General features: G+C 40.1%; 1 protein-coding gene and 1 long non-coding RNA gene across 4 annotated transcripts in view; both read left to right on the top strand.

Annotated features, from left to right (window-relative positions):
• The window catches only part of LOC118558108, a 69991-nt gene extending 51539 nt beyond the window's left edge, over positions 1-18452 (top strand). Inside the window, exon 3 of the long non-coding RNA XR_004928157.1 lies at positions 17753-18452. This is a non-coding gene — a long non-coding RNA (uncharacterized LOC118558108). The remainder of the gene's footprint in view (positions 1-17752) is intronic.
• A 6-nt stretch (positions 18453-18458) lies between these two features.
• The window catches only part of ppp2r3a (protein phosphatase 2, regulatory subunit B'', alpha), a 39259-nt gene continuing 30049 nt past the window's right edge, over positions 18459-27668 (top strand). For all 3 annotated transcript variants that reach the window (XR_004928155.1, XR_004928156.1, XM_036128563.1), the window contains exon 1: positions 18459-21269. Coding sequence is in view for 1 of the 3 variants with exons in the window: in XM_036128563.1 (XP_035984456.1) it covers positions 18528-21269 (2742 nt within the window). In the remaining 2 variants the exon portion in view is untranslated. The remainder of the gene's footprint in view (positions 21270-27668) is intronic.

Below are 27668 nucleotides of genomic sequence, written 5' to 3'. Positions count from 1 at the left end.
GAATAAAACTCCCGCTGTTGTACAGTAATATCCCTGAAACGTGAGGCAAGTTCCCAGCAGCAGCTGGGCATGAGTAAACATAGGACAGGTCACAAACGGGAAGACTCTGTTAGATTCCTCTTTGAAGAAAACTGAGAGATGATGGAACTAAAGAGGCTTTGGTTAAAAGAACACCGCTGAAAGGAGAAGGGGAGTCAGGTCTTAAGGAATAAAACAAACGGAGGGATTTGCAACGAAAGCCGATGGGGGTGAGGTAAAAAGAGAAGAGTGAGAGATTTAGGGCAAGGGGAAGTGGGTGAGTAATGTGGAGCTGTAGGTGTTAAAATGGCCCTAGTCTCCGTTTGACACTCACGCGGCCAGAGAGGGACTCAGAAAACACGCGCGCTCTCCAGATGAAAAGGCAGCCGGATATTTGACCGTGAGCAGCGACCGGGGGTCACATGCACAAACACTCCAAGAATAGATGCTAAACAGCGAGGAAGAAAATAGCCCAGTAACAGAGGATGTGGCGTGCGTGTGTATTTGGTTGGGTCTCTCTCGCTCTCTCTTTTTTTAAATTTTTTTACAACTGTTTGTACTTCTACGTTTATTTCTAGGCTTAATTTGATCTTATTTAAATGAAAGCTGCAGTGCTCGCAACATGCTTTCATCCCCAGCGCTGACTGATCCCACAAGCTGTTTAATACAAGCTTAAATTTTCACTCCATGCCTATATTGGTCCCACAAACATGTGCTAATTTGTTTCTTTCTGTCTGTTGAGGTTTTTGCTCGACCACAGGTTTAATAGAAAGAAGGAGGAAGGGGTGAGGGGGAGGTGAAGCGGGTCCAGTTTTATGGTCTTGTTTGTACGCCGGGCTGTAAATACCCCCTAACAGGCTTAAAGTGACAGCTCGCTGCAAAAAGTATCACGTCGCCACGGCTCAGTCGGACTGTTTTTGCTCTCCGAGATGTCCGTTTTTTTTTTTGGGTTTTGGTTACGATTCTGAAAAACACGTGAAGCCGCGTTTAAGAATCTTAAGTCATATACAGAGAAGTGAAAATGCAAAATATGTTTTCAAAATTCAAATGCCAGCAAGATTTTAGTTTGAATCATTGTGGTGTTGCTGAAACATCAGACATCACAGTGAAAGGTCACGTAAGGAATTGCTATCATGGTGGGCAAATATGGAGGAGTGGATATTTTAAGGTAATTACTTAGGTTCTGGGCACACAGATCCAGCCTACTTATAATAGATATTTGAATAAATACTTGTATAATCAGTACAATCTAATGACTATTTAAATGTGAAAGAAAATCAAGGCCCAGCCTTGGTTAATAAAGCTGTAGTGTGAGTAGCACTAGAACCCCAGTTAGAGATTGTAAAACATAGTTGGGAATGAAATCTGCTTTCTGGCATGTATTACCTGTGTAATTTTATGTGACAACAACACATGGTCTATTTTTTTAGGGCATGGCATCCTTATAGTGTGTTAAATACGCTTTCAACTTCTGTGCACATTTCCACATTTTGTCACCTTACAACTATAAACTTAATTAGGATTTTATTTGTGATAGACCAACACAGAGTAGAACAACATTGTAAATAAGAAGAAAAATGGTTCATGGTTTCCTACATTTTTTTTTTACTTAGAAATCCTAAAAGGGTGACATGCATTTGAATCCAGAGCCTTGTCTTTGCTGGAGAAAACCTGCCCTCAGCATTATGCTGCCACCGACATGTTTTACAGCAAGCAAGTTCAGGGTTATCTTACGTTTCCCTCGCACATTGTTTAAATCTTGTTCTGAACTGACTGGATTAAGTTTTTTCACATGTTTGGAAGAGGGTGCTCCCTAAATGTCTACAGGCAAACTTAAATCAGGATCTCATGACTTTTTCTCTTGCCTTTCCTCAGTCAAGGTGAAATTTATGAAGTGCATGTCTTATACGCTTTGTCAACAGATTATCCCGCCTGAGCTGTGGATCTCTGGTGCCTCTCCAGAGAAACCACAGGCCTCTGGCTGTTTCTTTCCAACCTGATAGTTAAAGTGGACAGTCGTCTCTTAACTTTGCATTTGGGCCATAATCCTCCCATCTTCAGATGACGGATTGATTATTGGTCCGTTAGACGTTCGAAGCTCGGTGTTGTATCAGAACATAATGCTGCCGCAAAATTCTCTTCAAATTTCTGTGTGACCTGTCTGCTGTGTTCCTTGGTCTTAACGATGCTGTTCTCTAAGAGGCCTCTGTGGCCCTCACAGAACTACAGAAGATCAAAATACATGTCAGTGGACCAACAGCTGATTTTAAAAGTAATTGGTTCTATTTAATTTTGGTGAAATTGAGTAAAGGGGACTTAATACTCTTGTAAAATAATGTTGAAAACCATGTATGCTTTCCCTACCATTTCAAAGTTATTTTCTGCTTTATGTTTGTCTATCGCATAAAATCCAAATCGAATACACTGAAATATGTGTTTGCAATGTGAAACCATGTCCAGGGGTTTGAATGGTTATTTTAGCGCAACAAAATCGTAAAGGTAACAGTCACTTTAAACATATATGTGCATGATGGCAAAAATATCTAAAGAAATTAGTCATAATATTTGCGATTATTTTGTTTGATAAGTAATATTATTAATAATATTAAAAGCATTCAAACAATGAGATTTAAAGAGTAAAATAGCTACAACATTTCAGGGTATAAAGAAAAAGTGGCCACAGAGCGTATGGTCATTCTCTTTTAATAAAAACAAAATGGAATTCCATGCGAACACAAAGTTCACTAAGGATGATCACTACGAACTGATCAGAGTAGCCAGTAAAGAGGTAAATAACCATTAGCTGCTGTCATACGGCGGTCAGTGATCCGCTCTAGCCAAAATTGGTCAAGATGGTTGGGTTGCAAGAGGATGACGAGCTCAGGCTGCATCACGAAGTCCCGATTTGGCCGTGGGTTTTTCTGTGTGTGTGTGTGTGTTTTTGGGATGCGGTGCCGCGACAAGCGAGAGTGAGTCACCAGTGGTTCGGATCAGGATGACTTTCCTCGCAGGCTCGGTGACGATGGGCCATGGCGACAGGGGTTTGCGGTTAGAAACCCTAATCTGCTCCTCATATGACCCTCTGATGGACAGGGACAGCAGGGTGCACATATACACACACACACCCCTCTCTCTCTCTCTGTCACACACACACACACACACACACACACACACACACACACACACACACACACACACACACACACACACACACCTTTTAACGGAACACTCTGGCTTTAAGTCTTTAGCTCTTCAAACCTGCTCTTAAATGGGATTTTAGTTAAAAAAATTTACATTTGTTGTAACTTGCAACATCAACACATCGCCCTGCTTTGCTCCACAAAAAACATCAACCTGTCTACTAGAGATTACGTTCGGAGATCTGTTACATTGGAGCGACATTCTATATATTCTATATAGCCAGCACATAAAGGTGCTACTTTTGGAAACATTTCCAGGAAAGCCAGAACAAGCAGTTTTTTTTTTAATATCAGGAACTTCAAACGTGAAACGTCAGACTCTCCATAGGGTTCCTCAATAATGATTTTCCTCTTAATTGTACCGCATTGGTCGAAGCTTCCACTAAAAGCAAATCTAACATCGACGTCTTCTCCGCCTCCACTGCCTGTGGACCGGGGACTGGGTCTCCTTCACGCTTGCCCGGTGGGAGTTTACAGTTTTAGATTTGTTTGTTAAAGTAGACATGTGGGACGAGGCTGTGCAAGACGTGCACTCTGCATGACTCTCAGACTCATTCTGCAGAAAGGTTTTCAACCAATGTGCAGTTATTGCCCAAGCCCATTTGGCCTTTAGGGCAGGAAATAAATGCATTGTACAGAGATGCTTTGAAGTCCAGTTTTCCATTGATTGGCTTTGATTGGAGGTCCAATACAAAGAAGTATTTTTGTTTTCTTGTTCAGTAAGTGCTTCAAAACCACAAGCAGCAGCTTGTGCTTTAATGCTCTTGTTCCATTAAAAGTACAATTAAATTAAATTAATGAATTGTAGGGACAGTTATTTTTATGCATGATTGGTGGTAATTTTGTAATTTCTTCATTTTCTGCTGTATTTAAAACTACTACCTCAATCAAATAACATAGTTTTTTTTTCTTTTTTCTTTTGTGTGTTATAGTCCTTAGAATAAATAATTAGAATAACTGAAAATCAGAATCAGCAGATACGCCCTCACAAAAAAAAAAAAAAAAAAAAAACAGAAACCAGTATCAGGTAAGGAGAGCCTGATTGATGTGCTGTGCCTCTAGTATCTCTAGTGTTTATGAGGGACAATAAATAGAATTTACATCAGTAAGCATGCCCCACAAGTGATGGTGAATTCACTGAGACAACTCTGTGTTGGCTAGCGTTACTTCAAAGGTATTCCCCTACCTTGTAAAACCAGACAGCTATCCCTCTTTAATCAGATACCCCTAAATAAAGTCAAGCATGTTGTAAGAATACATTTCCCATAACAAGCACAACCAGCTGCGTTCAAACATGACTAAGTATAAATGCTGCTGTTCTGTGAAGGCTTCAGAAATTTTTTAAGGCTTCCACATATTTGCGCGGACTTAAGTCCACACAGGTATGTAGAAGTATGTGGAAGCTGACTTTTTCCTGTCAGCTCTTGAAGATGTCAGGAGTACCCACAGCTGATGTACCCACAGTTGTATGATTTTGGATTTTTTTTGGCAGACAGCTGAACTTTTTAAAATATTATCCAACTATGCTATAATGTACCTCTACATATATTTCACTGTAGATCTAACAGATTCCTTTTCTTTTTCAAAAACAACTTGCTGAATGTTTCTGATTTTCTGTTGTAGCTAAGATTTCGTTAGTTCTTTCTATCATTGCTCTTGTGTTGACAGACTATTTTTGGGTGTAAAGAAAACTACCATGTTAGGAATGTGAGATCTATCTTGACTTTCTGGCCTTCGCTGTGAGCAAAAGCGGAGCGTGGGAAAAGGCCTGGGTCTGGCTCTGAGTGGTTGATCTCTCTTTGTGTTCACCCCCTTCTCAATTGACATGTTAGATATATATGTACATTTCTGGGTCAGTTAAATACTTACTGCATAGATTGCCAGGGTCTCCGAGTAAAAGGTTCTATCAGAAACTCATGTCTACACCCTAAATTTCATTTTCCTGGGGGTAAAAATAGGCTTCTTAATTGGGGATTTCCAAATGCAGTTTGGGGCCTGTTATCTGTAATCTATTTTAATCCATTAAGCTCAGATTGCTGCTGCGTTAAAATTCTCCACTTGTACCCAATTAAAAAGCCAGGGCCAGAAATAAGCTCCTACCCATCTCTCGCTCCAGCTTTTAACAGTCAGCGATCACTGATTGAGTACGATTTACAAAGAGAGTCACCTTGCCACCAGTGCAGCCACATTATGGTGCACAAGTGTGCCCTTTGGCACAGAGGTGTCTGATTTAACATTTGCATTGGTTAAGTTCCTCAGAGACACCATCTGAGTGCATGTATTACATTAAAAGCTGCAGCCCAGAAAAGGAAAAAAAAAACACGAAGGGCTTTAGAATAAATTAGGTTAATTTCAGATTCTGTCCAAAAAGTAAAACTTAACAAAATCATTTATTTAGATCCCTTACGGTAATACATGTTAGGAGTTAAAATAATAATTCAGTTTTGCAGAAAATTACATTATTACATTAAAAAAGGATTTATGGAGTCTTGATTTTATTCCGTATTCTTGGAAATCCTTATTTGGTTTTGTACTTGAAACCCCATTGTGTAAGATTTACATCCATCTAGTGGTGCGCTACATGAATTACAACCAACATCGCCATTTAGCACGTAATAACTACTAAAGAAGCCACATTTAGTCATAAATGTGACCGTGTATCTGGTACAAAGCTACTGCTAATATCTACGGTCATCGTGTGAATTATTTTTGGGTGGCCTGCAGACTCAGAGATCATCTGATGAAGTGAGAGGGCGACAAAGACAAACAAGCTAGCTGTCTCCGCCGGGAGGAGAGAGTAGTTGCTGGACTACACAGCCCTGTATGTTACATAACACCAAAATAAACTTCACTGTTATTTTGAATTAACTTACCTGTCCACCAGACAGCCTGCAACCTCCGCATCCGTTTTAAAGCCCCGCTGCCTCATGAATGATCTCCACTTGGTAATAATATCCAATATAGACTCTCATTTTCTCCCGGTTATTATTTCTTTTTCTTTTCTTGGCAAGGAGTATAGATGGTCCTCCGTTTCAACAAAAAACAGCAACTAGAATGATCTATAGTCATCTTTGCTTGTTTTATACTCCTCCACTGACAGCACGTCTTCATATAGTAGACAAACAGGTAAAATGCGTAAGGGTAACAAGTTTGTCCCTTTTCGACTACTGTAATGAAAAATGGTGACGCAACATGGTGTCTTCCAGTGGGTGTCCCGCCAGCCATGTATTTATAAACTACTCATTCTAAGTTATGAGAATGCTTTAGATTTTATGCGATTGTTAATAGACTTTGGCAGAATATGTATTTATAAAAGCAATACTTAATTTTTGCTAATAAACAGCCAAATGAGTTACACACTGTCCCTTTAAAGTGTAACTCACCCCCGTACCAGAGCCTTACTCCTCCCAATCTAATATTTGTAAAATGTGCAGAAAGGAGGTGCTCGGCGGATCAGGAAACGTGTGCAGGGGGTGTTGGGAGTGGTCTGGGCCACTGGGAAAAGCTAAACAAATTCTAAATAAACTAACTGAATGCTAAGCTAATAAATGGCTAACCTGAAAATCGATAGAACGGCAAAACTCACCCTTCAAACTACGGAGGCGTACGAGACAGAGCTGTTTTTATACCCCACGCTACTGATACGTCAGTTTCTTCTGGTGATGTCAGCAAACGTTTGAAGCAATAGCAGTACTGATTCGAAATTCAACGCAATTCAGTGGCGCCTTCTGAGGGCGCCACACTGGCAGTTTTAGGCACAAAAGCAAGGTTTCCACAAATATGCAGTAATTTGTCAAATTAATGACCAGGATATGTAGCACTATAAGTCAGCTACATTAACAGTTTATTATGGGGTGAATTACCCTTTAGGCAACATTTATAATGTTTTAATCATATGTGCCCTTTATACATTGTGTCTTCCTCTTGACCAGGTTGTCCTCGAAATAGAGATTCTATCTCAAGGGGCATGCTGTTAAAATATTGGCTCAATCAAAATGAATATAATATGTCCCAGTCATAAAGTTATAGGAAAGTATCTGAGTTTCCAGTTTTCCAACAATCATTGAACTCCCACAAGTAGGCAAAGCCACAATAAATACTTGCTAAAGAAACTGGCTGTTCCCAGAGAGCTGAATCCAGTGGATACAATGGGAGCACAAGCAAAAGGACGACCAAAGTTCAGAGGATTGTGGATCAAAAGGGTTTAGAGGAGATTCACAGGTGTTGGACTGCAGGTGGAGTCAGAGTTTCAAGACTCACCACACAAAGATGTATCTTGAACCTTTGCATCCCTTATGTTAAGCCAATCCTGAACCACAAGCTTCAGAAGAATTCAGAAGCGTCTCAACTCGGCGAGAGAAAGTGATTGATAGAAAAAGGGGCTGGACTCTTGCTCAGGGGTCAAAGTCCTCTTTTCAGATGACAGAAAATTTTACTTCACATTTGAAAGTCAAGGAAGCTTCCAAGTGTTCCAGAATCCAAGTTGCTTGACGTCGTTGCAGCCGTTATCCTGAAACGTTTAGTGCTCCTCATGCCTCACTCTGCTGACAAGCTTTATGGAGATGCTGATTTTGTTTTCCAACAGTACCTGGGACCTTGCAACCCTGCCAGAGGTTCTAATACCTGGTTTAATGACCATGGTATCACTGCGCTCAGCATTCACTTGGCGGGTAAGCAAACTCGCCTGACCTAATCGAGAGACACCAGATCCTGAGCAGATCCGCAGACTGATCGCCAAAATACCGCAATTTATTGATGCAGACATTCATTCCAAAGGAGCTTAGACCATTTATTGAGTGCATAAACTGTAGAGCACACATGGACACATTTATGTCTTAAAAAATCCTTTTTCATTGGTCTTGTGTATTATTTACATTTTCTAAGATAGAAACCTGTGCCTGCATTCACAAAGATTCTCAGAGTCCTCTCACAGAGCTCCTATGTTAGCCGAAAAATTCCTACCAAGGAGTTTTAGCTTAAGAACGATTGTGATAGCTGCTGAGAGCAACACTGAGTAAGGAAATTACAGTCATTTTTATCTTAGTGAGGAGGTGTGGTTGACCCTGCTGCTAGGTGTGACGCTGTCTTTCAAGAGCTGTGATTGGTTGATAGTACAAGTAGAAAATAAAGCAGCGCAAATGCACTCCTAGTAGGAGAGAAATTAATCAATTAGACTGGATTCAGAAATGTGTCATGGTGATGAAACTTAGCAAAATGAAGTGATTGTCACACAGCATCAACATGTTTGAACGCACCTTATTTACAACCTCGTCATTATTTTTGATTTGCTTATTTATTTATAGGCCTACTCCCCAGTCATTTTACTACTTTATGTATGTGATAGAATGCACTCTCACCTGTCAGCATTTTACCAGGATTGCCTGCTTGTATAAAGCGGTTGTATTTTGCAAAACGACAGACATAAAATGAAGAAAAGAAGGTGGAAAAAAACAAACTGGACAACATCGCTGCCCAGCTCACAGCTTGCAGCTCTGGGAGGAGAATAGAGGAGTGCTGGTCCCTGGATCACAGCGCAAATACACTTATTCTGAAGCTTATTGCCGTAGATCAATGCATCAATGCCACTTTTTTTCATTATTATTCAAAAATGTTCCTATTATTTATTTATCCTCAATAATATTATGTTACTACAGCCACGCCTTTAACCCGTCTGGGAGCTGACACTAATCGATTTCCCACTATGGGGATGATAAAATTTATCTTATCTACATAAATAATTGACTGATTGTAAAAGAAAGTTTATGCCCTCATTTCTCCACTGTTTAGGTGGTGGATCAGCCAATCAGCTCTCTGTTTCCACCATCATCCCTGCTTAAACTCTGCTAAAAGTCCTCCTCCCTACTCTTAACATTTTTCCACTTTAGGAGCTTTCTTAAGCCCTAGGGTGGTTTGTGAACAACTTTTATCTAACCAAGGTAAAATTCTAAAAAACGTCTTAGAATTCGGTAAATCCTAAGATTTTTCCTAAAATGATGTCAATAAAAGCTACTTTTCACTTTGTGAATACAGGCACAGGGTGTTTATTAGCTGGAAATATAACCATCAAGATTAACAGAAATACATAATGGAAATATATCCATGTGTAATAAATATTCTTTATATAAATTACATACATTTACCTTTTTGAATTGAAATTCTAAAATACAACAACTTTTCAATAGTATTCTAATTTATTTAGATACACCTGTATGTCAGGGCTGTTTTGTTTAGTTTACATTACATGACAAGAGGCCTGAAATACAAATGCTAAAGATCAGATTACAAATTTATATTAATATTCCTTGTTTTACCTAAAAAAACAAAAACAAAAAAAACACTAGTTGAGCTCTTGTGCCCCAAACACAAGATTTTCTGCTTTCTCCTTCATTTCCTCGGGTCCGATCTTTAAGTTGCTGTGTTCATTTTGTCCGGCTGCCCGGTTTCCTCTTAGAACTAGTCGACCTGTATGCTGGTTGCCTTTGGGTCTGGGTGGTGGGAGGTAGCAGAAAGAAAGTGTTGACTGGCTGAATCCAGGTCAGCTGTCTTTGTGCATTACGTTGGATGTATTTGCGTGTTCTCTTTCCGTTTTGCCAACATGAGGGTTTTGTGTGTACCTAATGTCTGGCTGCTGCGACCCGACTCCGTATACATTAGCAGAGTGCGGCCGAAAAGCATGACGTCATCCTAAATGTGTTTTAGAAATTAGTGGCCAGGCAGAGACCAGCTCATAATGAGCTCCCGGTGAAGCAGGATGCAGACGTGTGTGTAGGTGTTGGTTTTTAACAAAGGTGTGTTTGAGTGTCACTTTAACATTTGTGTGGATGCATGCAGTGTGTGTGTGTGTGTGTGTGTGTGTGTTTTGAAGCTGATTTCAAGGCTGAAGCCCTCTTTCATCAACCTCTCGCGCCGCCCCACAGTGGTGCATATTTACATCGTCTTTTTCTGGCTTTCTGCATGGGAATCAGTAGGGTTGCTTTTATCTACTCTGTGCGTGTGAACAAAACCATGCCTGCTAGCCTTATAAGGTCAGGCAATTTTAACCAGGAAGTGTACAGGGATAAGGAAAGATGTGAGTCACTATTGTCCCTCATCTGCACAGAAACACAAAAACATCCTCTGCTCTGTCCTTAATGCGTCCCCTAAGGGGCTATATAGTGTTTATGCTTGAGAGAGAGTGTGTGTGTGTTTTTGTGTTTGTGTGTGTGTGAGACCATGTGTCCTGTAGTCTTAAGGGGGTGTTTTATCACTAATGAGGTGCTGAGGTGTCCACATAGTTGTTTTTCCCCAGAGATGCGGAAAGTGTTGGGTGAACAGCTGGTTCAGAACTGGAGGGGTCAGACTGCGGAGGAGGGCTGGTCACGTTGAAGCCAGTAAATGTGTTCTGCAATGAGATCATTCAGCCAGGGTCCCTGGACATTATTGTGGGCTTGATTTATTTATTCATTTATTTTTTTGCACAACTTCTGATGCACTAATGCAAATAGCTTAAAGCCAGGTTGTGTATATCGGGGTGAATTTGAATATTTCATAGGTTTAATTTTATCTATACAAAACTGTATCTCTTTAGCATTTTTTCTACCATTTCAAAATGTTTTTTTTCTTTTATTTTACTATTGCAATTTGATTTTTTTTCTTCATTCATTCCTTTGTGTGAAAATTGCTTCGAAATGTAGATTAAATCTCCCGGTTAGCATATGCAGCATGGAAGAAAGAGAGTTTTTCAATTTTAATGACTGGAATGGGGAGTTATTTATTTGGCAAAAAAAAGAATACAAAAGCAAAACCCTCTTTTGCACAGGAAGAACAAGCAAACTCCTTGCAGAAAGCTGGGATTTGAACCAAGGACCTTCCTGCTGCAAGACTATGCTACTATTTGCCCCAATCTGCAGCCCAATTTTGAACAGTTTTAGTGTTTTCATTTAAAACTACAAATAGTCAAATTCTCAGATGCATTCAAGGCTCCCTAATAAATACACAAACATGTTTTTTTTCTCCAATCACATTTATGATTTTTTTCCCCCAGTGGGTATTTCCCAAGCCTGAGAGTGTCACAGACTGAAAGCTACTATTATCTTATGATTTTTTTGTGTTCTTTGTTTCACATAGAACCCTAAGAAACATGAAATACTGTTTTAAAGATCGGCATAGAAATAATATGCATCAACATATTTTTCCATTTTTTTCACGAATGCCAACTCACCACACATGACAGTTTAGAGATTTATAAAGCCCTTTTCTATTTGCGAGATCATAATGAGAGCCTTTTTGATAACAGGACAACCTTAAAATGAAAGAATCACATAAGATGCAGAAGGACAGGCTTGTCCAGGGGAGCATTCATGCAAAACCTGCCACTGGCTAAGAGCAGCAACTATTTTCAGCGGTCAGCTGCAGATTGCCTAACTAAGTAACCAGCTAATATCTGTTGTACTATTAGTATTTTTCTATAAAGAGCAGACAAAAAGCTAAAATTTTCTTTGCAAGCACTAGAAAAGTACTGTTTAGTAAAAGCTCTTGCCTAAATCTGGGTATTGTCCATACATCCAGCCATCTTTTCTCCGTGTTGTCTGTGGTTTTTTGCCAATCCTAAATGCTAAACTTAACCTTTAGAGAAATATTTTATGTGTATTCCTAGTGAACTTTAAAAAAAAAATCTACTGATAACTCTACATTTTTTACTTTTTTATTTGAATAAAAAGGTACATAGTTATTGTTTTATCTAGGCTAATATGCCTTAATAATCTCCTACTGACCCATGTCAACTATGCAAAGAAAAAAATGCTGCAAAGTGATGAATGTTGGTCTGCAGCTAAGCAAGCAGGTCCTGGATAATAATACAAAACAGACAAACTACTTTTGCCATGACAACAAGATGAGCAGCTTTGTTTTGTGTAAGAAATAATAAATTATTATGTAACTGAGCCCTCTCTCTAGTCCCCGAGACAGAACGAAAACCGCTCCTTCCTGAATCTTCCAAAACCTGCCTACATAATATGACCTGTAAAACCTACAATGTTTTCATCTTAGAACAGGCTCAACCAGGCCTGCGGATTTAGCTCCAGCTGTGAGTTTGTTTATATATTTATTTGCACTTAATGTCTCTGGGTCTCCAGAGTGCAGTGATTTGTGCGTTCAGCCTGGGTCTCATCCAGCCAATATTTCTGGCAGACATAACAAGAAAACTCCCTCAAGTGGCTGCCAGATTCACACAATTCCAGCCTCAATCCTCCACAGAATCGTCCTTGCGCTCTGCACAGATTTAACCTGTATGTGTCTCCTTGCTTCCTGCAAAAGCTTAAGCCGTCCCTGAGAGAGAAACAGAAGGAGTGATGGAGCACAAGGGTCAGGGTTCGGGTCCTTGTGTCGGATATGCCTCTGTTAGGCTTGTGTTTTGACTTGTGCACATCTGGTTCACATAGTAGCTCATGGGACCTGGCAGTGGCGCCTTAATACTCCAGACTTTTGAAACTTCCCTGCTTAAGCAAAACAAATGACCTTGACATTTTTATCTTAGTTTGCTAATTATCTGTTGTTGTCAAGGATAAAAAAAACAGAACATCAATGGTTTCATTCTTTTTTTTTTTCCAGTGTCCTGTCTAGCAATGTGGCAATAAGAATTGATGTCTTAATGCCAAATAGAGCTCGACAGATTTTACTTTCACAAGTGGAGCAAACAGCTTTCGCCATAGTGCTCCGCTTGATTTATGCATGTAAATAGCTTCATTGTGATTCCTGCGGGGAAAATTTCAAATTATGTGGACACTACAATGGGAAAGTAGGAGAGTAAAGGAAGAACAAGAAGAGAAAAAAAAAAGAAATAGAAGAGGCGAAAGAAAGAAAAGATAAAAGGGAAAGAATGATAAAACATCGTCCGTCTGCTTCATCACCTGGAAAGAGAGATGTAAAAAGAACAGCACAACCAATGGACATAGTGTAACAGATACAATAGAGCAGGAGTGTCAAACATACGGCCCGCGGACCGGATGCGGCCTGCCGAACAATTTAGTCCGGCCCTGTGGCTAAATGCATTATGAAAAAAAATATATATATATATATATATTTTCAGTGTCCTGTCTGGCAATGTGGCAATAAGATGCCACAAAGAGCTCATCAGATTTGACTTTCACAAGTGGACAAGATAAAAGGAAGAGAATGATAAAACAATTATTGAAAAAAACATGTACTTGGTTTAATTGAAAATATGCAGTTCCTATATTGTCCACGAGGGGCGCTGTGTTTTAATTAGCAGATTAAGCTTCAGGTGTGGAAAAATTCAAATCATTTCTTAATTTTTATCTGTTTGATGTATTTTGTCATGCAGGACAGGGTTTTTAAGTTCCAAAAAATGTGAATAAATGTTTTTCAACATTGTATAATCACTGTGATCAGTTCTTATGCATAATGCACAAGTAAATGTTTAACTGAGTAAAAGTATTGTTGAAATTGCACATACTTTTCTTAAAAACGCTGAGGTTATTCATAATATATTGTGTAAAAGTGAAATTAACTTAATATAAAAATCAACAACAAGTCCACATTTATTATTTCTATTTAATCTTGCAGTGAGTTTACTCATGTGGCCCTCTTGAGATCAGATTAAGCTGTATGCGGCCCCTCAACCAAAATGAGTTTGACACCCCTGCAATACAGTAACACCTTGATACCATTGCTAAATCATATGTATTATTATTTAAACTGTCATGTATAATGTGATACCTGAGAAAGTAAAAAATAAATAAATAAATTACGGGGTTTCTGTATAGACGTGAACACTTAGAATGGTTTCATTCTAACCCAGGCCATCCTTCCCTTCTTTATTTCAACTTTTCTTTTTACACCAGACACAGAAAATAACTGAAACCTGACCCGTTCTTAACAAGGACACATCTCTTCTGCCAGAAGTTCTCTTTGGTGTCCCCCTTTTTTCCCTTTGTGCCAGGAAATGACAGTTGGGTGGTTGATTGATGGAAAACCTATGAATGAACCAAGATTAGGAATAAGCTTGCCTCGGTTTTCAGGATTTGCAGACATCGGAGTAAATAATTCATGCGGGGATTACAGAAAGAAGCGGAGAACTGGGTCAGAACTGCATTTGTAAAGATCAAAGCATGGAAAAGACCAATGGATGTAGAAAATAGTGTTGATATTTGTATCACTGGAATGTGTAACTTGCCCAATTATGTTTGCGTTTGAAGATATTTCAATTTTGCATGCCGTTTGCCTATCCCCCCCTCACTATTACACCAACACCAGATACAAGACAGGATGGATCCTTTCTTTGATGTTGTTTGCAAAATCTAACTATAACTTTCATACTCAGTCTTTGTCCAGTTTTTGAGATCCTGTTATAGCCTTGGTTTCCTGTTGTCCGCTGACAGGAGTGCCAACTAACGTGATCTTTGTGGCTGTACTTCATCTGCTTCGAGGTTCTGTGTACCTGCACAAGTTGATATTGCAATGATAATTTCAAGTGAAACAAATTTTCATGAATGGACTGATGGGATGCCTGCTCCAGATCTACATCCTGATCCTATATGAAATTCAAAGCTGGCCACATTACGCTTCACATTAAAACTGTAGTGTGAAGTTTAAGAACTATAAATGCTAGATTGCTGTTATGAAACTTGCTGATTTTAATCAAATGTGCCACTTTGGCCAATAAGAGTGGGCAAACATCCTGCCAGAGTTAGGAAAACCATAGTTGATGGTTACAAAAAAATATGATCTGGATGCAACTTGCTAAGTTTAGTACTCACATACCAATTTGTCTCTCTTCACTAGTTCTGTTAGGTCTCAGTATTTATATAGTGTTGCACACCTACTTTTGTAATACCAATAACAACACTAACGTTCTTCACAAGAGTGTTGGTATACCTGCATTATAAAGAGCGTGCTTGCACGGGCCTGTCCTAACTCCCTGAGGCTATGTTTGCGGTTCCTATTACGGCTGCGTTCACAAAGACCCATTTCCGCTGGAAGGCCTTTTCACTCTTTGCTATGATAAACTCAAATGCACACCCAGGTGCACAGCAAACAGCATTCACAATTCAGTAAAGGGTCTCGGCGGTACCACTTCTTTCTGTTTTTGTTTGCTGTGGGTCACACACAAAGAGATTTTTTTTGTGGCACTATTAGAGGGTGTGACTCAAATGGCTTTTGGTGATTTAGTACTTCCTTCCTGGTGAGGGACAGGTTAAATGCATACAAACAGAACAACATTAAAGGAAAAGGAAGTGAGGAAGTAAAATTAAATTACAAGAACTAATGCCAAAATACCAGCGGGAATGGGTTACTTTAGTAAAGGTACCACATTTTTACTGTATCACAGTATTAACACAAAAAAGTAAAAGATAAAATAAATAAATGATGGCATTGTTTTATTTTGAAACGGCAAGATTGTTGCTTGCCAAATGCTGTTTTAAAACATTGCTACTTTAATAGGGGTCAACAGTGGGTTCCACCCTGATGACTGGCAATGCCTTTGACGACAGAAAATACTCCCAAAAACATTTTGTCAGCAAGCTGTTCAGCAGTGCACAGAAACAGGTAGGGGAGGGGAAGCTGTGCATTATTCTATGCTCCACACAGCTCAAATACATTCTGGGTCACTCTCACTGTCTCTGGTGTCTCTGGTGAAAGGCTTTTAAACTATAGGAACAGGTTGACAGAAATCGAGCACATTTTTAAAATATACCTTGATACAGGCTATTGGCCCATGGATAAATAGCATGTACATTGACTGCTCACTTTAGGTAAACCTTTCTGGTACTGAGTTGGGAACCCCCCCTAGTTTCAATAGGATTTGTATATTTAGCACTAAACAGGCTCCAATTTTCTTGGCTCCAGCTCGAAATAAGTAAGTTTAGCAATAAACCCGCTATATAGTCCAGATATTAGGCACTATGCTATACCACCATTTATTCTCAGCTTACTTGCCAATATATCATGTCTACTGAAGGCACACTGAATGTGTGTGTTGACTTGAGCCTTTTTAATGTAATTCACATTTCAGGCATTCGTGGACACCCATAGGTGGGTGTAAGCAGCGCTGGCAGACGAGTACCCTTAGAGGTTTTTCTGGGTTATAAACACCAGTGTGGTTTGTTTACATGCTCTGCATCAGTTTGGGAAGCTGTCATTTACTAAGATATACACACAGATATTTAGAGTGTTCACAGCAACGCGGAAGGAGTGTGAGTGGAACTGTTTGCATGAATCCGTCTGTGTGATTAGCAGCCTACAACGGGCTATTTCTGACTGTCCACATTTTACGTGCAGCTTGCCAGGAAGTGCAGTTTCCTGCTGACGAGTCTGATTCAGCAGCATCACGCTGTTCCCCTTGTGTTTGTGTGAAAAGACAGAAGAAGGCATGACAGGGAAATGAAGGGTCTGCTTGTCTTCTCCATAAAAATTGCTATTTTTTCAGGTGCAGAAAATCTTCTGCAGACTAACCAACATTTAGTTTTTCCATCAACAAGTCACTGTTTTTGACAATTTTATTTCGTCGCTATTTCCTTCGTTTCTAGAAGGAACAGATGTTTGTGCTTACACCCTAGCTTCCAATAACCCTGGCCATAACTATGATACATAGTCATTCTAAAAATCCTTCTTCCTAAAACCTTCCCAGCAAACTGTCATAAATACCAAGGATTGCTGCTTTTGTGCAAATAATGGAGCTCTCCTCTGAAATATCAGTTCTGCTCCTGGACAGACCTTGAAGACAGATAGCGAGGGGGATGTAAGAAACTCAACGGAAGCAAAAAAAAAAACACTAGACATTGTGGGGTTGGGGTGGGGGAGTAGAGCTTTAAAGATGATTGAATAGAGAGAGGCATTTATATAATGCTTTATTTCCTTTGACTGGTGCAATTACGTCAATTTTACCACAAGGTGAAGTCATGTGTATGCCTAAATCTGGAAATATGTCTTTCTATGTCATATTCTTTGGAGCACAGCTGTTGATGGTAATATTGATTATAGTGCTTGGCAAAAAATATTTGCACCTGATGAACTTTTTGATGATGGTTATAACCATACATCTTCAGCAAAATTTGCTTGTATGAAAGAAGTGTATAGTTGTGAAATGAAAGAAAGGTGTTTCAAACGGTCTGGTGGATAAAAACGAACATGGCACAGAAAGATAAAGCCTCTGGCTAACAATGTGCAATACATAATATGATGTAAATGCATCTGGCTTGCTTATAACGTCAATGTATTTCCCTATGCCAAGTTTTATTGTGACGCTTCATCTCTCCTAAATCGTGCAACACCAACTGATGTTTTTACTGCGTCACTGCAGTCACATAGATTGGAAGTACATGTGCACATGTTCAAATCAGCCATGAAAGATGCATTGTGAACTCCAAGTAATGTATCATATTTGATGATAACATGTAGTTGTATGTCATGTACAGATCTACACTGCTCATTATGAACCTTCATATTGCTCTGAATGACTTACTGTGTTTTTTTTTCTGCTTTCCCTTTTTCTACTTTCTCATCCTTTCCTCCTCCTATCCTTTGCTGTTTCACAGGTGGTGCCCTGCTATCAGACGAACAGGCTCGTTCTAAGACGTGGATGAAGCAAAGGGAGGTGAAAGAGAGTAAAAGAGCAAGGAATCTCAAGGCGCCCCGTCAATTATAGAAGTTACAGTCTGTGGCCGATCCCTTTTTATTTTGCGGCTGTGTTGGAGACCGCAAAATGTTCTTCAGCCTTGCAAGGAGCATGGCATCTCTTTCTACATCTCATTGCCCTGTTGATGAGTATGGGCTAGAGCAACGTAAAGATTTCCTGGCCTCGAATGAGGCCCCTGGGGCTGTTCTGTGTAGGCATTTGTGATAACCCTACTGGATCTTCTGCTGTCACCATCCTCCATGGTTGTCATTAGTGGCTAATGAGCTGCTGCTAGAGAGGAAAAGTAGAATGTGCCTGTGGAGAGGGGCCGGACATTACAGCTGTTATTAAGAGGCCCAGACATCTTAGACAAGGAAGTCTTTGCCCTTTCAAAAGGCTTTGAAACCATGAAAGTATTTTAACTCTGAAAGTTGTTTTTATATGTTTCTGTTTTCTGGTCTTAATTATTAATACTTTGTTTTTGTGTTAGCATTATATGCTTTTTGACAATGAAACAATTAAGATCAAAGACAGTCTTTCAGCGAGATGATTTGTTAATTGAACATGTACTGTTTTACTTTTAAAAGTGAAAATCATTAACAAGAGGGTCTATTATGAAACTATTTTGGTGTTTCTTGTAAACTTTTTTTTTTTTTATGTTTGACCATCTTATGTCTTGAAAAAAATAGGCCAACATGGCAGCAGCTTATCGTGTAGTTGTAAGCAGTGTCAGCTGCTACAACAGTGTGGTGGTGGACCGACGTGCTCATTCCCAAGCTGTGCACTACTGTGCAGGGCCATGTGGGGCGCAGTCCCAAGGTTTAGACTGTAGCATTGCACACCGTGGCACATGCTCTGAGCTCCTTGTTGCCCCTGATCCTACGTATAATGACTTCAGCAGCTCGCCTGTACACCACCACAACGTGATCTCTCAACACCTTCCTAATAGTAAACTTTGTGTTTCTATGGATACTATTCATAACGGAGGCCTGGAGAGGGCGGACAGTAGTGGCAATTTGTCTTTAGGAGAGGATAGCCCCACATGGCGGGGTAAAAAGACCTCCAGTGGCGGAGGATCTATTGGGAACCTGAGCTGCTCTGGCAGCCTGAAGGACATTACTGAAGAGGCTATTAACCTGGCCAGTGGCAAGCTCAAAGAGTTTTCTTTTGACAAGCTCCGCCTGTCCTCCTCTGGCCATGTTACTCTCCGCAAAGGTCGCAAAGTGCGTCCTGACTCTTTTAGTCGTCGCTCAACTGACCTGGAGATCATCTATGGCCACTTCAGCTCCAGTCTTACAACAAGCACAACAACTAATAGCATGACGAATGGCATTGTTACTTCTAATGATGAGAACGTGCCACCATTTGTGTCAGGGAAAGTAAATGGAGCGGAGGAAGCAAAGCTAAAGGGGAGCTCTGGTGCTCTTTCTGTCACCACAAAAGTGGGTGGTGGCTCAACAAGCAGTCTTTCAAGTATTGGATCATTGGACCAGAGTCTGAACACTGTGGCCTCCCTGTACCGCACCACCCTCGGAGAGGAGAACCTAATTGCCCGATTACTAGAGAAGACCAGGGCTGAGGCTGGAAGTGGGGGAGCCGGTGGTGAGGACATCCGTGCCTGCCTTGACATCTTGCTTAAATGTTCTGAAGACTTAAAGAAATGCACTGACATCATCAAACAATGCATAAGACGCAAAGCAGGTGGTGGGCCAGAGGATGGAGGAACAAATCCTGACAGCATTTATCGAGCTGTAATGACCCGACTTAGCTCCTATCTCAAGAGACTTCCTTTGGAGTTGGAAGGGGTTGGAAGTTTGGGGGGAGCGGGTCAGGGGAGTCAAGGAGCACCTGGAAGTGGACACAGTGATCTCGCTGAATTGATCAACACTATTCACTCTATTCAACAGGGACCCTTTTCTCCAATCTTTGGCAATGAGCAACCTCCTCGCTATGAAGACGTGGTGCAATCACCTCCCATCTCCAAGACTTTTTTACACTCCACATCTTCCGCTCCTTCCTCAGTCTCACCTTCATCCACATTAACAAAATCAGATTCCAGCCATACCAAATCAGTCCGGACTTCAGTCTCGCCAAACGGTACCTCGCTTAGTAATGGACTACAGCCCACACATCCTTCTTTGACCACCCTACACACTCTTTCTCCTCCACCTGTAACATGTACACCTTCTAATTCATCACCAATACAGTCTCCCTCCCCTCTTCGAAACTCTCCGTCATATACGCACACTCCCCCGACATCGCCCATGGAAACTCTTTATATTGAGGAGGAGGATGCGGATGTTGGAAAGGCTACAGATCATATCTCACAGCTGACACACACTCCAACCAAAGGGATAACCAATACCCACAACAAAAATGGAACTATCATGGGACAACAACTGCACCTATCCCAATCTAACACAGTTAATAACTCTGCAAATCATTTCCCAGGCCCCTCTGGCTACATTCCCACTTGGCCTTCCTCTGCCTCTTCAACAGTTTTAACACCCAAAGCTACTTCACATCGAAATGATGACATTGATAAGCTACTGATGGACTTAGAAAATCTCTCTCAGAGTATGAGCCATCCTAGAACCACAGAGCCCCCACTTCCAGCTAAGACCAGAAAAAGAGTGGGGGCACAAGGGATTGTCTCAAATGAGTCTTTTACTGAAGCCAGAATGGCTCAGTACCAAGTACAAAAACCGGCAGGCCACCTTGGCATGAATGGCGTTAACTCTAGGCTGACCCAGAGTCCCACTCCTCCTCAGGGAGTCAACAGTGAAACTGGGGCTGAAGATGAAGAGGATGGGGCACTTTTGTTGAGGATTCTGGAGAGCATCGAAAGTTTTGCCCAGGAGCTGGTTGATTCTGGAGCTGGGAGTACAGGTAGTGCTGAGAGAAAAGTTGGAAAGGAGAAGGAGGTGATGAGGCTTCTGCAGGACACACTGGTCACTGCTGGTAGAGCTGATACCCCAGACAGCACAACCCCACCAGCAGTTTCCACTGCATCCCCCATGCACACGGTCGTAGTCAAACCGCTGGTTTCAAACCACACTCAGGAATATGCACCCACAGCTTTACCTGAACCACCATTCATAAGTGCAGTGTCTGAAGCTGAGAGTGATGCTACAGCTGAATCTGAGGCTAAACCTACATCAGATGCCACTCAAGAACTTTTGCCTAAGCCCATGCCAGATGAAACTACTAAAGCTCCTTCAACTGAAGTTCATTCAGAATCTCCTCCTGCCTCTGGAGCTTATACACATGCTGACACCCCACATGTAGAGGAACTTGCACCCACGGTGACTCTGGAAGCACCATCTCCTGTTACCATATCAGTCACTGAAGATGTCATCATTGCTGGTGGTGAACCTTCGGAGTTAAGAGATGCTGGCTCAACCCTCCTCATCCAACAGACTCCAGAGATCATCAGAGTAAGTAAACCACAGTCACAAATGCATGATAAAAGAAGCAACCAAAGACACATGCTGACATTCACTGTATTCCGAAGATGTATAATCTAGCAGCTGTATTATGTCCCATTTAAGTCATGCACATTTTATAAATTTATTAAAATTCCTACCATTATATTCAAAACTCTTTTAGGATTGTTGTGATATCAATATTTAAAGACTAATATCTTTTATTTCTGACTCATATGGTGGTGCACAATGTCAGGAAGTCAACATAACTGCAGGTTTTTGCAAATAATTAATCAGACTCCTGGTCTTCAGCCAAGTCCTATTTTGAAGGCTTTGAAGGACATTTGAATTGTGTGAAGATTTGACTTAACAAATGTTAACTGCAGCTACTGATGGACTTACATATGTTAACTAATTTATTAGGGTGCTAGACATTTATTGTACGAGCAGCTGCTAGAAAGGGGTCAAGTGACAGCTCAGCAATTACATTGTCGTTAATCAATTAATACCCAAGGTATGTCCCTTGTTTGTTACTTAAACGGTTTCGAACTATCAGAGTTTGAACAAAGGACCTTTGGGGATTTCACCATGGGTCTATCATCAGGATTTTAGGAATAGATGGCATGGACATGGTAGACAGTGTGGGGAAGTCTCTTAATATTGGACTCTCAGATGTGTATTCTTTCTGATGTCATAACAATGGTGTGAGGGGAATTTGGAGGCAGGTAGACTACTCAGACTCTGAGGAGCCGAGGCTATCTGTTCACTTATTATAGGATGCTGGTACTGTTTGGAAGTGATTTTTCCCTTTTGGAGGTGGTGACTAGTCTGTAAATAATGTTTAGGTAGGTGACAGGAGTCAAAATAGCATCCATTTGAATGTCATGATGCAAACTTTCCTTGTAAATCATTTGATTTTTATGGCTGATTAGTAAGGATGCAACAAGGCACAGGGAACTCCACTGTCATAGCTCCAACAAAGGAACTTTTTAAAGTAAGTCAGGAAGTAGTTCTTGAATTTTTGTCCTCTTCAATGAAAGACTCAAATAATAAGAATAATAATAAACTCTACTCGTCAGGATAGCTGATGGCTCTGTTACATAAAGGCTGAATTATTTTATTAATGTTTGCCATCTGCTTTGCAGCTTCCAACTGATGCCACGGTAAAGGGCTTTTTCACATTCCTTCAATATCTAAATTGCTTGGAAAGGTCAAACCTGATAATATTTGTACACTGACCAGTGATTCTTTAAAACACAGTTCAAGTTTATGAAACCTTTAGGCCTGCACAATATTGTGACATTATCCAATATTAGGAGCAATTAATTCAGTTTTTCCCTCACTTTCCTCTTTTGTTTCGCCACCCCTTTCTGTCAGCTTTAGGGTTTCAAATTCTAAATACTACATCTGGTGTGGGCTTCAAATGTATTCAATGTCCATCAATATAATCCTGTAGTGAAGACTATGTATGCTAAGCATGTACAAAATTGCATCATAGTTTTCAATTGCAATATTGGAAATACTGATATTGCCAGTGACGACTGCAATTGGATATAGTGTACCATGTAAAACCTTTATTGTATTGGTAAAACACAGAATAAAGACAGAATTGTTCATGTTTTTTGCAATTAGAACCATCTTTGAATGAAACAAGCATGGAAACTTCAATATACTAACCAATTATACTTGGGTTCATGATTTGTGAAGATAGTATGTCTCCCAAACGTTTTGATTACATTCCGTTTTGTCTTGTTTTTATTAAACTCATAGTGAGCGTCCTCTTGACTTGAGCTAGTTAGATGCATCGTTACCATTTCTTCTAATCAGTAAATGGGGCAATACAGTAACAGCTACAGTCTTTTAAATTGTCAGGGATGTTGCTTCTCTGAGTGATGGGACTGACAAATGAGTGTAATTAAGTGTGATGAGCATGCTGGTTCAGTTTTAGCATCTGGCCTCAAATAAAAAGAAAGGCTGAATGTCTGGATCGGGAAACAGAACAGCTCATTGTTTTAGGAGGAGCTCTCCTTGTCTAATTTTCCTACTTGTGTTGTTTTCTGTCTGTCCACGTGTGTGTGGAGACTGTGTGTGTGTGTGTGTGTGTGTATGTGTGTGTGTGTTTTGCTTTCCTCGCTGGGGAATATTTAAAGGTAATTTAGGGTTGTGAACGAGGGAACTGGAGCATGTTATTTTGTGTGTGTGTGTGTGTGTGTGTGTGTGTGTGTGTGTGTGTGTGTGTATCCACAGTGGGTACCAACAATGCAGTGTATAATCTCAGAAAGTAGGGTTGCCTCCACCTGTCTTGAAGTGGATATTTAACATCACATTGTGGATTTAGATAATTATGCGTGGCAGACATGCCCACATTACCACCACCACACACTTTCAAATCATTTTGATGGTCATTTTCTTCCATTCTTCTATTTTTTTTTTAAATCCCCCAGTCCCTCTTCGAACGTTCCCACTGCTGTTTGTATGTGTTTATTTGCTGTGTATGAGCTCTGTAACCTTATGCCCTGCCGATATGTAGGGCACCTACATATGATGTTACCATGGTAGCTGGCACTGTGATAGCAGAACAGAAGAAAAACACCAAACAAACACATCATTACACAATCTCATTCGGCCTTCATCAGCAAGTCTTCCCATTCGATCCTGCTTTCTCTTCACTTTTTGTTTTCTCTGTGCTTCTCTGTCTGCACATTGTATGCTTTTCTTAATAGCTTACAGGTTTTGCTGATCTTCCTGGTGTCCTTCTTTTACCTGCGGTGAGGCAATAACTCTGTGTTCACCGCAACTTCTCTCGCTGCTTTGTGATTGGTCGCTGTGGTATTTTGGGAGAGTTGAATAACAGTTGTTGCTGTGTGCAGGGCAGAGAAACCTAATGAGACGTGCCGATTGGAGCCTGGCTGGAGTCGGGGGAGGGTGGGTGGGTCTGTTGGCACATTGAGTGTTAATGGTGTCGTTACATTACAACCCCTCCCCGCCCCACCACCTGCCCCTGGCTGAACTAGGTGCTAGGCAGGCCTAAATCTGTCCACCCCTCTGTACTATGGCATCCCGCTAACAGACTCACTGTCGCCACAGTGTAAATGGACCTGCGTGTGGTGTGTGGGACGTTGTGGAAGCTCAACAGAAGCTTTACTATGAAGTTTTCACCTGCATGATACGATATAGGATAGTGTAAATGCATGTGCTTAACACAGGAAAAAGACTAACAGATAAGATAAGATAGGCTTTATTGATCTCACATTGGAGAAATTCACATGTCACATCGGCTCAGTAATCAGTAATCAGGACAAGGTGCATCAGGTATATACAGGGTCTAAATGGGTATAATGGTATAAATAGGTCCCAGTTGGAAAAAAATGGTGTCCCACCAAACATGTCTGCTTGTGTTTGTTTGTTGTCTCATATGGGTGGGATGACACACTGGAACTGTATGTCACAGCTGAGTTTGAGAATAGCTCTTAGACACCCAACACTAACACAGGACATCTAGAAATTGTACTAATTTTGCTCAGCTCAGTTGAGATATAAACCACCAGTCAGACTATACCAAGGTGAGACCCTCTTGTGACTCTTCAGAGGCAGTTGCTCTATACTTTGCACCTTGCTCACTTGATCAGTCCTGTAGCTTTTAATGGGAAGGTCTAGCAAGCTAGCTGAGATGTCTTTGGAGCCAATCAGTAAAATCCTAATCTCTGTTTATTGTCACTTCTGCTGATGGCTAAGCATCACAGATTGTGACTCAGCTAAATCACAAAAACAAACACTTGAGACTTCAGACTTGACCTAGACTAGTTTTCTAAAGACTTCAAAATTGGCTTAGACTTGAATTTAATTAATATCATCTTTATCTCATGTGACCAGGAGTAAAATACAGACTTTACATAAGCTCCAGACAGCAACTCTTAAAAGGATGCGTTCTAGTTATAAACCAATAGTGACTTAACATTTTATAGTGGAATTTGTTGCAATAACGATAGTCACAATAACACTATTGTGATAGCGATACTGGTTAGTTTGTGGACCACAAGCCATTTATTGGTTCATAACAATCTGGTAGTATGATATTAATGACCAGATAGATATCTTTCAAATGCAACATTATATTAAATTACTTTAGGTCATATCAGTAAAAAATAAACTTAGCTTACCTCCATTATCTTATTTTCCTGCTGCTAAGCTGTCTGAGCCAATACAAGTTGCACCTCTCTCATTATGTAGTTGTTTATTGAATACGTCGGAACATATTTATTATTCAAATTTAATAATCTTAAAAATTTTCAGAACAATGGTGGGAACAAGAAAATTGTCCAAGCCCTATAAGGGCACCATAGTGAACTATAACAATCCTCTCCTATGTGGCATACTTCCCTTTATTAATGGAGTGAAAATTTTGAAAACATTTAAACATATTGATTAGACGTTGAACATGTTTTTACAAAGAAAACCTAAAAATGTTTGTTCTGTTCGACAGGTGTTTGGGTTTTGGTTCTCCTTTGTATCTCTGTTTTCATAATTTCCCTGTTGTCTGCTTAGTTCATTCGTTTGTTCATTAGTGTCTATATTAGCTCATTCTTTGAGGTTTAGTTAGTTTTACTTATCCCATGTGTTCTATTTTCTGTGTATTGTAGATTATTCCCTTCGGTCAGTATTTGTCACTTCCCCTTGTTTCAGTGTTTCCTTGAGTCTTAGTCCAGCTCCCTCTATGTTAATTAGTCTCCCTCCCTCAGTTTCCTAGCTCCCATTCTGCCCCAGCTGCTTCACATAGTTTTCTGATTAACTCACTTGCCTTTAATGTGATTTTCCACACTTCCCTCAGGATTTAAGTTCTCTGTTGATCATTGTTCTTTGCTGGATCATACACTTTCTGTTTTTATCCGTTTGCCCACCTGTTCCTCTATTGCTCCCACTGTTCTGCCTGTTGTTCTGCCTGTGGTCCATGTCCTGGTCTCCTTATGATTCTGCTGTAGGTTTTTCTATTTTAGTATTAAAGTCCACATCATACTCATCCCACCATCCTGTCTGCACTCAGGTCCTACTCTACATCCACATGACAAAACATTGTATGATTCCTTCAGAAAGTGTTAATTTCTTATTTTTCTTTGAACATAAATGCACATTTACCGTTCTTATAGGGTAATAATAATACACTTGATCAGTCTTCAATAAGAAAATGAAAGGAGGTCCTAACAGTTGTTCAAATGATGAATGAAATCTTAAAAGAATAATGGGCAATTGTTAAATGTTTAGGTTTCATATTAGGGCTAAGGACAAATAGTACATGTTTGAATTACCAACTATTATTTTATTCAGACTAGATGACATGCTGTTGACAAGAAAATGTTTGAAACTTGAAAAAATTACATTTTTTCAGTTAAATTAAAATCCCTTTATTTGTTAAGGAGGAATCAAAAAGAATATACAGTATAGGAAGTATACTGTAGGTACATGAAATATATAGACGAAAACACTAACTATTCACATACAAAGACATGCATACACATTTATAAGGAGAATGCTGTGATTTATGAGTTTGTGTTGCTGTAACTTTGCTATACAGGGAAAGATTTTGAGGGTCGAGGAGATCGGACATTCCTGGGAATAGAAACATGTTAGTCATGAGCCAATTACCGGTATTAAGTCATGGCTTGATTAAAACCGCCTAATGCTTCTAAAGTTTGAAGCATTTTTATTGAGAACAGACAGTACTTTTTTTCTGGCTGTATGGGACATATTGTAATGCAGCATGCCCTTCCTCCACCTGTTGCTGAACACTGACTGACAGCTTGCTGTTACAAAAAAAACCCACAAACTGTATTGTTTAGAAATATATTTGACTACAAAAAGGGACAGTTATAGGGTGGAAATCAAAGCGTCTTAATAATGTAAAACTCTTTTGAAATTGCAGTTGTCAAGTTGTGAGCAGCATGCCTGCAGGCTCTTCCCCAGCAGTTAGCCTGAGTCATTAACCAGCTAATATTAGCTTGTTATACTTGTGTTACTCTAAAGCACAGAATGGTATAAATGAATATTAATTAGTACCATAAGAGAACAAGTACTAATTTACTAGAAGTTCATCTTACAATTATTTCTAAGTTTAAGAGTTGAAATTCAAGTAACAGAAATGTATGTGTTAGATAACTTAATTATAACTCTAATAGTCAATATGTGATTGACAGCATCCGTGATTATTGTTGCAGTCCATGATTTTTGCTCCTGGTTATCTCATATTGAGCCATCCATGCTGCGGGGCTTTTTTTTTTTTTACCCAGTCAGGAAAAAAAACATTAATCTTCGTGACGACAAGGACGCCAACCAATCTAAATCAAGGGACAGGCCACATCTAGAGCATGGAGACGTGGCAGCAGTAATGCTGAGAGTTCAGGTTCATCATGTCAGCAG

The sequence above is a fragment of the Fundulus heteroclitus genome, unplaced genomic scaffold (assembly GCF_011125445.2).
Source record: "Fundulus heteroclitus isolate FHET01 unplaced genomic scaffold, MU-UCD_Fhet_4.1 scaffold_100, whole genome shotgun sequence".
Classification (NCBI taxonomy): domain Eukaryota; kingdom Metazoa; phylum Chordata; class Actinopteri; order Cyprinodontiformes; family Fundulidae; genus Fundulus; species Fundulus heteroclitus.
Note: the sequence above shows the minus strand (reverse complement) of the source record. Positions and strands in the feature narration are given on the sequence as shown.